We start from the raw sequence: 14,413 nt of genomic DNA, 5'->3' as shown, positions 1-14,413 counted from the left end.
GCTACAGTAATCAAGAGAATATGGTACTGGCACATAAACAGAAACATAGATCAATGGAACAAGATAGAAAGCCCAGAGATAATAAACCCATGCACCTATGGTCAACTAATCTATGACAAAGGAGGCAAAGATATACAATGGAGAAAAGACAGTCTCTTCAATAAGTGGTGCTGGGAAAACAGGACAGCTACATGTAAAAGAATGAAATTAGAATACTCCCTAACACCATACACAAAAATAAACTCAAAATGGATTCGAGACCTAAATGTAAGACAGGACACTATAAAACTCTTAGAGGAAAACATAGGACAAACACTCTTTGACATAAATCACAGCAAGATCTTTTTTGATCCACTTCCTAGAGTAATGGAAATAAAAACAAGAATAAACAAATGGGACCTAATGAAAGTTCAAAGCTTTTGCAAAGGAAAGGAAACCATAAACAAGACGAAAAGACAGCCCTCAGAATGGAAGAAAATATTTGCAAACGAATCAACGGACAAAGGATTAATCTCCAAAATATACAAACAGCTCATGCAGCTCAATATTAAAGAAACGAATCCCCATCCAAAAATGGGTAGAAGACCTAAATACACATTTCTCCAAAGAAGACATACAGATGGCCAAGAAACACATGAAAAGCTGTTCGACATCACTAATTATTAGAGAAATGCAAATCAAAGCTACAATGAGGTATCACCTCACACGTTAGAATGGCCATCATCAGAAAATCTACAAACAACAAATGCTGGAGAGGGTGTGGAGAAAAGGGAACCCTCTTGCACTGTTGGTGGGAATGTAAATTGATACAGCCACTATGGAGAACAGTATGGAGGTTCCTTAAAAAACTAAAAATAGAATTACCATATGATCCAGCAATCCCACTACTGGGAATATACCTAGAGAAAACCATAAATCAAAAAGACACATGCACGCCAATGTTCACTGCAGCACTATTTACAATAGCCAGGTCATGGAAGCAACCTAAATATCCATCGACAGACAAATGGATAAAGAAGATGTCGTACCTATATACAATAGAATATTACTCAGCCATAAAAAGGAACGAAAATGAGTCATTTGTTGAGACGTGGATGGATCTAGAGACTTTCACACAGTGTGAAGTAAGTCAGAAAGAGAAAAAACAAATATCATATATTAATGCATGTATGTGGAACACAGAAAAATGGTACGGATGAACCGGTCTGCAGGGCAGAAGTTGAGACACAGATGTAGAGAACAAATGTACGTACACCAAGGGGGGAATACTGCGGTGGGGTGGGTATGGTGGTGTGCTGAATTGGGCGATTGGGATTGACATGTATACACTGATGTGTATAAAAGTGATGACTAATAAGAACCTACAGTATAAAAAACCAACCAAACAAAAAAGCCTATCTGCCTGTGTTCAAATTCTAGTGCTGCTACTTACTAAGTACAAGAATCTGAGGAAAAGTTGCTTTACCTAATGCCGTGATCTTCTAATCAGCATCATAGGATAAGAATAACACCTATTTCATAAGATTGTTGTAAGGATTAAATGGGTTAATGTATGTAAAGTACTTAGAAGCGTACCTGACACATATTAAGTACTAAATAAGTGTTTAAGTACTATTATTATTGTTTTTAAATTAATTAATTAATTTTATTTATTTTTGGCTGCGTAGGTTCTTCCTTGCTGCGTGCATGCTTTCTCTAGTTACAGTGAGTGGGGGCTACTCTTCGTTGCGGTGCGTGGGCTTCTCATTGCGGTGGCTTCTCTTGTTGCGGAGCACGGGCTCTAGGCACGCGGGTGTCTGTAGTTGTGGCTCGTGGGCTCTAGAGTGCAGGCTCAGTAGTTGTGGCTCACGGGCTTTGTCGCTCCGCGGCATGTGGGAACTTCCTGGACCAGGGCTTGAACCCGTGTCCGCTGCATTGTCAGGCGGATTCTTAACCACTGAGCCACCAGGGAAGCCCTCAACTACTATTATTATCATGGGAAAATAATCAACAAAAAATTAAATATCAGTAGACAATTCATATCCCTCTTTTCTGACATAACAAGAAACAGATCCAAAAATAAATAAAGACACAGTAGGAAATCAAGATCACTTTAAACATTGTATAGGACAGATCAAAATGCACAGGTGTACAAATGGTTCATTTGAAAAGAACCTGATATTGTGAAAAAAAATTAACACTGAAAATATTAATTTTTCAGAATGACTATACTCAGTAAAACATCTTTAAACAAGAATAAATTTATTTAATTTCTTTTAAAGATTTAATGATATACAAAATGTATATAGTATAATATCTTTTATACATTTTTTCTTTATCTCTTTTTCCCTTGTCTGTATCTATGAGATACACTACTGAATACAAATAAGATTTACACTGCTCCCTCCCAAATAAAAATTAAAATTAGTACCTAGGGGAAAAAAAAAGAAAGAAAAATAATCAAAGCAAAGTACTTCAGACAGATGAAAAGCTTTTCTTGTTGTTGAGTATTCAACAATATCTGGGGCAGTTAAATTACATTTTATTGGCATAAAGTTGCATTGCAATCTCCCAACATCACGTAATGATAATCCAATTCAATTTCTTCAGTACCACAAACAATATGCATGTTCAGATGTTCCTACACAATTTTAAATATATGCAAGAATTCATGTTTACATTCTGATTTGATATACTGGTCAATAAAATCTTTTGACGAGTATGTAACTTCCAAGTTGTAACTATAGTAGATATAGATAAGAAAAAAGCACTTTAACTTTTCTCACAAGGTAACTTCTCTTAGACAGTGAAGTTTCTCCTTTGATATATTTAGGTTATACCAGTCTACCATGGCTTTCTTCTACTTAACAATGTTTAAAAAAAAAAAAGCACTAATACTTTGCACAATTTGGGCTCTATTTAACGAAAAAACTGGCTCTATCTTTTAAATAGGAGCCTAACCCTGATTCATAAGGTCCCTCTTAGAAAATGGTTTTCGGCTTGGGCTTTCTATATCCCTGTAGATCTAGAATTGTAACAAGCCATCTCCTTTCCCATGAGATGGGAAACAAGAGGCATCTAGCTGGGCACTAGTGACATCATCACTGAACACACTAAAACACACTGAGGAAGACACCTGACTGCCATTTAACCAAAAGACTGGGTGATTTCTTCATTTCGCTAGCTGAATGGCAGTAAACCAGCTGCCAATAAAATCTGCACGGACACCTAACTTTGGTTAATGGTATTGCACCACATGAAGAGAGGGTATTACCCTCATCAGAACAAAGTCAAATGAAATCCTCTGTTAAAAAGAGCCCTTTAAAAAGTTATAAATACTAATTTTTCTTTACCTTTAAAATTTAACAGCTGCCAGCTGTATTGTATAGGGAGTTCCTGACTAATTTAATCAGGTCAAAAGAATATTGACCTTTTAAATGTGCCAGTTCAGCATATTCAATTAGCACATGCTTTTCTTTATTACCAAACAATTCCCTCCTAAATGAAAAGTGACAGTAACATTTTTGTGAGGTGTAGGCAAAACCGATGATTCAGTAATATTATAACATCAGACGAATAGAATTAGTTGATTCTGATTCTTTGGTGGAATTTCCAGGCTGAAGAGTCAAATCAGAAGGCTCATCCTGAGGAAATATAATTTTGTCAGGTGTATAGTCATTCCTCTTCAGATCTATATTCATGACCCCCAACAAAAAAAAGAAAAAGAGTCAGTATCGCTTAGAAACAGAAAATTAAGAACATTTTCTAAATCAATTTCCCTCTAAACATGCCAGATCTATTTTCTACAAGGTTTTTATAAATTCAAAAGTCACAAAATTTATACACATAAAAATGAAATCATTCAACAAATAATTATTACACTCCGACCATGAGTCAGTAACTCATGTAAGTGTAGAAATGCAGCAGTGAACAAGGCAGGTAAGGTCCCTGTTCTCATGGAGCTTATATTCTTGTAGGTGAAGAAAAACAAATAGAAAAATGACAATTATAAGTAGTAGCAATGCTTTAAAGAAAATAGTGTGATGAGGGTCAGGTGGGAGATGGTATAAGGTGATTCTTTTAGATAGGGCTGGGCAGAAAAGCCACAGGAGGTAACATATAAGACCTGAATACTAAGAAATGACCTATCAAAGTCCCAGGAAGAGTACTCTATGCAGAGAAAGTTAACTGCGGACTGCAAAAATGAAATGGACTTGGTGTGTTCCAAGAATGGCAAGAAGCAGCATGGCTTGCATGTAGTGAATGAGGGAAAGACTAGGAGAAAATGAGGTCAAACAATCATTAATGGTCAGCAGTTGTCAAACTACAGCCTGTGCGCCAAATCTGGCCTACTTATTTTTGTAAATAGTTTTATTGGAATGCAACCATAGAAATTTGTTTACAGATTGTCTATGGCTGTTTTTGTACTACAGTGGGAGAGTTGGGTAGCTGTGACACAGGCCATATGGCCCACAAAGCCTAAACTAAAATGTATACTTCCTTTGTTTGTCTTTTACAGAAAAGTTTGCTGACCTCTGATTCATGGTTTGCAAGCTAAGTACAGATTACGGTGAAAATCCACTGGAAAGTATTAAGAAGTCTTAAGGGAGGAATGTAATCAAATTTGTTTAAAATGACCATTCCAGTCGTCACATGAAGTCTTGTTAGAGGGCAACTGGTAAGAATCCAGGAAACAAAATGGTGGCAATGATGATGAAGAGAAATTGATAAATTCTAGGAAGATTTCAGAATTTGAGCAGACAGAATTTGACAGATTGGTTATGAAAAGTAAGAAAACAAAGGAACTGGCTAGCTTTTAGGTTTTGAGCCTGAGCAACTGGGTAACCATTAATGAGACAGGGAAGCAGAATTTCGTGGGTAGGGGTGGAAAATGAAAGTCAAGAGTTCTGGAGCAAAAGTGTTACTTAAAAGTAATTCAAGTAGCAATGTAGGAAACTCAATATAGAAACAGGAGCTCAGGAAAAAAGTTAGTCTTCAGTTAAATTTGGTACTATCAGGATGTAGACTGCCTTTATAGCTATGGGATAGGATGAACTCAGGGAGTAACAGACATATATGACAATGGTTGCAGAACTGGAAAACAATGTAGTAGTATCAAATTTATACTTTATAAACAAACCATAGTCGTGCATATACTTATACTTTTATCTCCATGTAAAACAGAACTAACACTCAGAATATGAACTGTTAATTTTAATTTCAGTAATAGTCTATATTCAATGATCCACATACATATTTACTACAGTATGAACAATTTTTGATAAACTTTAAATTCAAGACTTTGCCAGTAAGGCCTTAGGGAATGCAAATTAATTTGTAGCTGAAGTGTACACAAAGAACAATGTACAGAAAAAACACAATTATAATTCAAACACAATTATAATTCAATTCACCATTATAATGCTGTTAACTAATGGTGTAACCATGGGCAAATCATGTAAACTCTTATTTTATGTTCTGTAAAATGATGGATTTGGACTGGGTTGCTTTTAAGGTCCCTTCCAAGCTGTAAAATCCTGTAAATGACAATTTAAAAAACAGATATGCTATTAAATATTGCATTGTATCAAAACCAAATAAAAATTATATCTGGGCTGCCTGTTAAATTCATCATTGTGTGTTCTACTTCTGGCTTAAATGGACTAAGCATATTCCATCCTCTCTCTCTCTCACTGATTACAAGTAAAAACTGATTACAAGTAAAAACATGATACATAAAGCAACTATCTCAGATTTCTGAAAAGTAACAGCAGACATATAGGAGAAGAAAATCAGAACTTGAAGAACGATTTATATGGTGGTGAGCTTCCTGTTTTTTTCCCATCTCTTATTTCTGGGCTTAGACTTGAAGATAGCTCAATCACAGAAACATACAGTGAGCATGGACACAAAAAGCTCCAAGACCTTCTGGCCACAGGATAAGGAAGGAGGACCCTGTGGGATGGAAAATGTTGAGGGGAATTCCCTTTTTCATTATTCTTTTTGCTCTTCTGCCCTTTACCTAAGCCCTGGTCATGAAGAAGCATTCCTATAGTGGTGGCAGTTGGGCAAGAACCTACAACTCCAAGAGAAAACCCTTCTCTCTGACCAGAAGAACTGACAATAGGTACCTCTATGATCCAAAAAGTATTATTTTCAGCACCAGAAACAGACCTAATTGCAGAATGTGTGTGACAGTGCAGGGATGCCAAAATCCTGGCTTTGTAGTCAGTGTACCAAAAAAAAAAAAATAGGAAAGAAGAGGCCCCCGGGAGTCACAAAGTAAGGAAGAAATCATGGAGAGGAGGAAAATGGAGAGAGAGATACCCTAAATTTATATATGAAATCCCAGACTCATGCTTGAGTGGCACATATGTGGAAAGACGGCATAGCATAGGCTTTGAGAACTAAACTATGGTGCAGACCTTCACTCGTGTCCCAGACTTGCCCTTGTTTGACACACATGAGAGAGACCTGATTAATAATGCAAAGGCTTTAAAAACTAAACTGACATTAGAGGCACAGCCACACAGAAAATAGACTGGGACTTGTGAACTGAATTTAACTGAGTTGACTGCCTACTAACACCAAAAATCTCAAGGATTCAAAATTCAAAAATTCAAAATTCTCTATAGAGGATTTTTTTTTTTTTTTTTTTTTTTTTCTTTTTGCGGTATGCGGGCCTCTCACTGTTGTGGCCTCTCCCGTTGCGGAGCACAGGCTCCGGACGCGCAGGCCCAGCGGCCATGGCCCACGGGCCCAGCCGCTCCGCGGCATATGGGATCCTCCCAGACCGGGGCACGAACCCGCGTCCCCTGCATCGGCAGGCGGACTCTCAACCACTGCGCCACCAGGGAGGCCCTCTATAGAGGATTTTTAATAAGACCTCAAATCTTATAATATAATATTCAAAATATCCAGGACACATTCTAAAATTACTAGAGATACAAAAAACAAGAACATTTCAAAGATTCTAAAAGAAAAAGACAACCAAGAGAAGCCAATCCCAAGGTTACCCAGATGGTAGAATAATTAAAGACTTTAAACTAGCTACTAGAACCATACTCCATGACGTAGGACAAAGACTTGAAATGAAAGGAAAAATAAGTTTTCAGCAGAGAAATAATCAGTATAAAGAGACCAACAGGAAATTATAGTACTGAAAAATATAACTGAAATAAAAAATTCAGTGTATGAGCTTAATAGCAGAATGAAGAAATAAAGAATGAGGAGTCAGTGAATGTGTGTGTAGATCAATAGAAATTATCCAATCTGAACAAAAGAAAAAAATTAATTTTTAAGGAAGTAATCAGAGCCACAAGTTCCTGGGTGACAATATCAAAAGGTCTAACATTCTTTTTATGAGAGTCCAGAAAGAGAAGAGATTGATGCAGACAAATATTTGATGAACTAATAGCTAAAAACTCCCCCAATGTGATAAAAGTCATAAATTGGCAAATTCAAGAAGCTTAGTAAAGCTGAAACAGGATAAACTCAGAGAAAGCTACAACTAGACGTAACTGCTACCTGCAGTTAACATAACCACAGAATCAAACTGCTCAAAACCAAAAATAAAGAATAAATCTTGAAAGAAGATAGATTATAATGATACATCATGTATAAGGGAAGAACAATTCAAATGACTGGAGTTTTCATCATAAATAACAGAGGCTAGAAGACAGCAGAACATTTTTTAAGTGCTGAAAGAAAGAAATGTCAACCTAAAATTCTAGATCCAGTGAAAATACCCTTCAGGAATGAAAGTGAAACACATTCTTAGGTAAGGGGAACTAAGATCAACCACTAAAAAAACTAAACATAAAGATAAAACAGAATACTAAAACAGAGCGAGGGGTGTGGGGTGTGGGGTGTGGGGTGTGGGGTGGAGAAAACAACAAAAAAAACCAAACCAGAGACATCAATCAGAAAACAATAAAACAGCAGATCAAAATCTAACCATATCAATAATTACATTAAATGTAAAGGGTCTAAAACAGCTATTATAAGGTGGAAATGGTTAGATTTTAAAAAACAAATTAAACCTAGGAGCTAACTATATGCTGTCTATAAGAAAAGCAATTTAAATAGAATTAATATATACAGGTAAAAAGAATGGGAAAAGATACCTGATGAAACCACTAATCACAAACTATGTTAATATCAGACAAAGCAGACTTTAGAACAAGGAGAATTACCATGGCATTAATTTAATAAGAATTAAGTCACCAAGAAGTCATAACAACTGTAAATCTTTATGTATCTAAGAGCAAAGCTTCAAAATACATGCAGGAAAAATTGATAGAACTGAAAGCAAAGCAGATAAATCAACAATTATACTTACAGACCTTTCTTCTAAGTAATAAATAGAATAAATAGACAGAAAATCAGCAAGGATATTAAAAACCAGAACAGCACTATCAGGAAACTTTCCTTCATTGGGACTTCCCTGGTGACCCAGTGGTTAAGAATCCGCCTGACAATGCAAGGGACATGGGTTTGAGCCCTGGTCTGAGAAGATCCCACAGGCCGCAGAGCAACTAAGCCCGTGTACCACCACTGCTGAACCTGCGCTCTAGAGCCTGTGAGCTACAACTACTGAGCCTGTGTGCTGCAACTACTGAAGCCCGCGCACCTAGAGCCCCTGCTCTACAACAAGAGAAGCCACCACAATGAGAAGCCCGCACACCACAATGAAGAGTAGCCCCCGCTCGCCACAACTAGAGAAAGCCCATGCATAGCAATGAAGACTCAATGCAGCCAAAAATAAACAAACAAAAAAGACACCTGTAATTAATCCATAGGTCAAAGAAGAAATCTCAAAGGAAATAAGAAATATTTAAAAAATAAAACTAAAACATACCAAAAAAATTTTTTTTAAATACCAAAATTTGTGGGATGCAGCTAACACAATGTTTAGACAAAAATTTACAGCACTAAAATGTTTTGTTAGAGAAAAAGTCTCAAATGAATATTTTAAATTTTTACCCTAACAAACTAGAGAAAAAACAAACTAAACCCAAAGCAATCAGAAACATGGAAATAATAGAGAATAAGTCAATGAAACTGACAACAGAAGATAGAGTAAAACAATGAAAACAAAAAGTGGTTCTTTGAAAGTATCAATAAAACTGATACACCTTAGCCACACCGACCAAAAAACAAAAAGCACAAATTACCCTAATGAAAGATGGGATTCACCACAGACGCCCCCACAGACATTAAAAAAAATAACAGTAGTATCATTGACTCTATGTCCATAAGTTTGACCATTCAAATAAAATGAAGACAAATATTGTATGATCTCACTTATACATGGAACCTAAAAAAACAAACAAACTCACAGAAACAGATGACTTGTGGTTACCAGAGGTAGAGGGTGAGGGGAGGGAGAACTGGAGGAAGGTGGTCAAAAGGTACAAACTTCCAGTTATAAGATAAATAAGTACTACGGATGTAATGTACAACATGGTGACTACAGCTAACACAGTTGTATGATATACAGGAAAGCTGTTAAGAGAGTAAATACTAAGAATTATCGTGAGGAAAAACATTTTTTTCTTTCTTTTTATTCTATCTATACAAGAAGATGGGTGTAAGCTTAATCTAGTGTGGTAATCATTTCACAATATATGTAAATCAAACCATCATGCTATCCACTCTAAACTTACAGATATGTATATCAATTATTTCTCAATGAAACTGGAAAAAAAAAATGGACCAATTCCCCGAAAGACACAAACTACTAAAACTCACTCAAGAAACTGACATCTATTTTAAAAAATTAAACTTAATTAAAAAGCATCTGACAAAACTTCAGACTGAGATGGTTTTGCAAGACAATTCTATCAAACATTTGAAGTGGATAATATCAATTCTATACAATCTATTCCCCAAAACAAAAGAGGTGTAAACACAACTTATTTTTAAGGTCAGTATTATCCTGACACCAAACAAGACAAAGACAGTACAAGGAAAAAAACCCCATAGACCAATATTCTTCATGAACATAGATATAAAAATCATCAACAAATATTAGAAAATTGAACCCAACAACACATAAAAAAGATAATATACCATTACAGGGACTTCCCTGGTGGCGCAGTGGTGAAGACTCTACACTCCCAATGCAGGGGACCCGGGTTCAATCCGTGGTCAGGGAACTAGATCCTACATGCATGCTGCAACTAAGAGTTCATATGCTGAAACTAAGGAGCCCATGAGCTGCAACTAAGAAGCTCGCCTGCCACAACAAGGACCCAGCACAACCAAAAAATATATATATACATATATACATATATATATGTATATATATAAAATATACCATGACAAGTGGAGTTTGTCCTCGGAATACAAGACTGGCTCAACATTTAAAAAGTCAATCAATGTAATTCGATGTAATACTAACCAGTTGAAGAAAAACCAAATGATCATACAAATAGATGCAGAAAAGACATCTGACAAATTCAGTGAACATTTAGGATAAGCGTCTTCAAGAAATGAGGCATGGAAGATGTCTACTCTCACTACTCCTATTCAACATTGTACCTGAATTCCTTGCCATTACAAAAAGTCAAGAAAAAGAAATAAAAGGCATACAGATTGGAAAGGAAGTAATAAAACTGTCTCTATTGTCTACCCAGAAAATTCCAAGGAATTTACAAACAATAAACAAGAACCAAACAAACAAAAACCTCCTAGAACTAAGTGAGTTTAGCAAGAACACAGAATACAAGGTCATTATACAAAAATAAATAATTTCTGTATCTATGAACAATGAACAATTTTTAAAAATTTACAGACAGTAGTATTAACATGCTTACTATGTGCCTGTCACTGTTCTAAGTACTTCACAAATACCAACTCATTTAATCCTCAAACAAACAAAAAACAACAAACCTCCATGATGTAGGTATTCTCTGAGGCCCTGGAGTCTGGCTCCCAGGTCCAAGCTCTTGATTACTACTATATTATTGGTCATAATGATAGGGACTTTTAAAAATACAGCTCAAGGGTGAGTGCCAGGCACCTGTAATTTTGAAAAAGTTCCCCAGGGGATCCTGACACACACCAGAGGGTGAGAACAACTGGTTTGTGATATAACTTATGATTCAATAATAACTTGTAATTCTTCAAATATAAGATGAAGTTACTATCACGAGAGACTGTATCTGCAGTTCCTCTTCCTGTTTCACAGAATACTCTTTTCCCAACTCTTTTCCAGGCTAACTTGAAAGTCTATTCATCCTTCAGTTTTAGGCAAATCTGTTAGTTCCCCAGGTAGCATTCCCTGACTTCTAAGTTTGTCTTAAGTGATCTGCTTACCTGTTCTATTTTTTCTGCTTGGCATTTATGATCGTCCTATAATTCTCTGTTTATCTTGTCAGTATCCAAGACCTGGCTAAACTCCACCGAGTGCAGGGACCATGTTTGTCTTGTTCACTGTGCATTAATATCTAACACAATTCCTGGCATCCAGCAGACACATAATAAATATGTATTAAGTGAATGGACTTTGTGGTTTTATAAGTAATTAATGAGAGCATAGATCCATTTATAACCAAAAATATGTATTTATGCTTCTGGCCTTATGAAATTCTGTAGTAATTAACTTTGCTAACAATTTATATATTATACTGATTAAGAAAATGCTTACCTGGAAGTTTAAGCTTTCTACAGCAAGAATTACAGTGATGTTTTGCTCTGAAGTTTTTTATTGCATCCTCTCCTAGGTTTGCTGGGCCAAAAACCATATCACAGGATCTGTGGAATTGGTAGTTAAAAGAAAAAGTCAGTTAATGCAAATAGAAATATAGAATTTGAAATTACAAAAATGTCTTAATGAAATTATTAAAACTTATTACCTCTTTTCTTCTGCCTTTATCACAGATGGGTCAGTCAAATTTTCACCCACACCTTTATATGTATATATTAAAAAGACAATTTATGTTATATAATGGATATAAATACATAAGTATAATAAAAAGTCACAAGAGATTCTATAGCATCATCAACCATTACACAATGTTAAATTATTCAGAAGAGGATAGTTTTTCACTCTTGATATTTCATAACTTGACTTATGACCTCAACATTGCACTAGGAACAAACACAGTTCCTACGACATGAACAACAGTTAAATGTCAGAATAGGTAGGTAGGCATCTAATCTCTTGGTGACACCAGTTTCTGATGCAACAAGGCCAAGCTGGAAGTAAATATCTCCTTATTTACAATCTGCCCTTGTTTCACCGTAGTTAGCAAAGAACAATTAGGTACATGAAGGCATGATCTATAGGTCATTTTCAAAGTCTTTTGGATTTTTTAAAATCACAGGCTAACATATAAATACATTTTCTTGCAAAAGATTCAGATTTCATAAAGAGTAAGATTGTGAACATCTTCCTTCATCTCCAGCCCTCTCCAGAGGTGTTAAAAGTGTGGTTAAATCTTTTCAGTCTCATCTATTCATTCATATAAAGAACAACTACTGATATTTGAATAATCATAAAATATTTAACCCATTAGAATGAAACCTAATAAAATGGGTAGAATTTCACAATAGGAAAAGCTAGAATTAAAACATGAGTCTAATTTCTACTCAGATTGGCAAAGATTCAGTAAATATTCAGTAATGAAGAGATGGTGAAGAAATGGGCACAGTGATGAGTGATCACAGTGCTGAGTATGAATTCATATAACCTTTTGGAAAAGTAACCTGGCCGTTGCTATTGAAATTGTACTCATCTCTAAAACTAAAAATAGGGTGACTGTCTCATAACAGAGGATGTAAATAATGCTATGCCTCCATACTACAGCTGTTAAAAGGAATGACTCAGATTTATCAGTAATGATCCAGAAGATGGCTATCATGTATTATTAGGTAGAAACAAAACAAAACAAGTGAAATACACACACACACATACATATATATAGCATGATCCCAGCTGGAGGAAAATCACAACACAAAATGATTAAAAATAAGTTTAAAAATTTGTAATTTGTCTTCACAAAGGTAGAGGAACAATAAAGATGGGAACATTTTGTTCTTTATATATTTCTATATTGTTTAACTTGTTTGTAGTAATTGTCTAAAATATTTCTATGAAAAAAACGGCTCCATGAACACATTAATTTTGTAGAGAACGTCACTATTACTCTGCTTATTAAAAATAACTGCCAACTTTTAGTGGCCTCACTTTCTAGGCATATTTGAAGATGGATTCGCCTGTCTAATAATATACATCAGAGATTTCACTATATATATCACTTAATCATTTATGTAAAATGATGAATTTACTGAAAAAAGGACAGCTATTTTTACACAGATTTTCTTTCTTGAGTTGGTATTGAAACTCAATACCAACTGTTTGCTTTTCAACAAATTGTTTATATTTGGGAGTATCCATATAATGAAAGAAGTCATCAAGTGACAAATATTCTAAACAACTGTTTTTATGTGATTTGAAATCTGGTCTATGTTGACATTTGAAATTAAAGCTGCTCTTTAGGGGCAAAAAAAAAAAAATGGAACCTATAATGTGAAAGTATCATCCAGGCAGAGCTGGCAATTTGCTCAATTTCATTTTTCTTTGACCTTTCTGTGAAGCTGCATAAACATTACTCTAAGCAAATCACTGCTCTCCTAGTCATAATTTTTTCCCCTTTTACATGTATGAAGGAATCTGTCTACAAAGATAGCTATGCTGTTTTTCCCTCCTTGTATACATGCTGCTCTACCTTCCAAGTGCTTGAATCTATTCCCTACCTCTTGAATCTGAGCTGTCCTTATAACTTACCTTGACCTGTAAAATGTGGCAGAAGGGATGTGGGCCCACTCTGGTCCTAACCTAAGAGTTTCTGCTTTCTCTCTGGAGGAAGCCAGCTGTCATGTAAGAAGTCTAACTACCTGAAACTACCATGCTACAAAAAGTCCAAGCTACCCAGCCATGTGGAAAAATCACTTCGTGGCGAACTGAGGAATTCAGCTGTCTTGAACAGAGACCTAAGACATTTGGCTCCAGTCAAGCTGTCCAAACTAGTCTCCAGCCATTCAAACCCTCCAAGGGGACAGTAGAGATGAGCCATCCCCAAATTCCTGAACCAAAGAAGTGTAAGCAAGCAAAATGGTTGTTTTAATCCACTATTAGGTAGTTTAGTTCACAGTAATAGATAACATAAACACCAGGAACAATACAGATAGTTGTTATTGTTTTAAAGAAATGGTCTTTATACTTTTAAAGAAATTAAGGCTACAGATCTATGAGTGGAATAGGGGATTTCACACGTTTTTGCTTATTAAAACATCTGTATTACCTAAATAACAATTAAGATAGCATCCCACTCTTCAGGGCCCTGATAGCTATATACCATGGCTGTTACTGACTTGCTTTTTTAACAGCTTCTGCTGACCTAAGATTTTACCCATCCATAAATTA

The 14,413-nt window shown here is 35.6% G+C and overlaps 1 protein-coding gene across 1 annotated transcript in view; it reads right to left on the bottom strand.

Moving 5' to 3' along the window:
• Positions 1–2,196: 2,196 nt before the first annotated feature.
• TRPM7 (transient receptor potential cation channel subfamily M member 7) overlaps positions 2,197–14,413 on the bottom strand; it is a 124,248-nt gene continuing 112,031 nt past the window's right edge. Inside the window, exons 37-39 of the mRNA XM_081228070.1 lie at positions 11,841–11,892; positions 11,633–11,739; positions 2,197–3,670 (exon numbers count right to left, since the gene is read on the bottom strand). Of these exons, the coding sequence (XP_081084196.1) occupies positions 3,540–3,670; positions 11,633–11,739; positions 11,841–11,892 (290 nt within the window). The 3' untranslated portion in view covers positions 2,197–3,539. The remainder of the gene's footprint in view (positions 3,671–11,632; positions 11,740–11,840; positions 11,893–14,413) is intronic.

Source organism: Mesoplodon bidens (genome assembly GCF_964165515.1).
Source record: "Mesoplodon bidens genome assembly, chromosome: 3".
NCBI lineage: Eukaryota > Metazoa > Chordata > Mammalia > Artiodactyla > Ziphiidae > Mesoplodon > Mesoplodon bidens.
The sequence above is the reverse complement of the archived record's forward strand: the minus strand, read 5'-3'. Positions and strand labels throughout refer to the sequence as shown.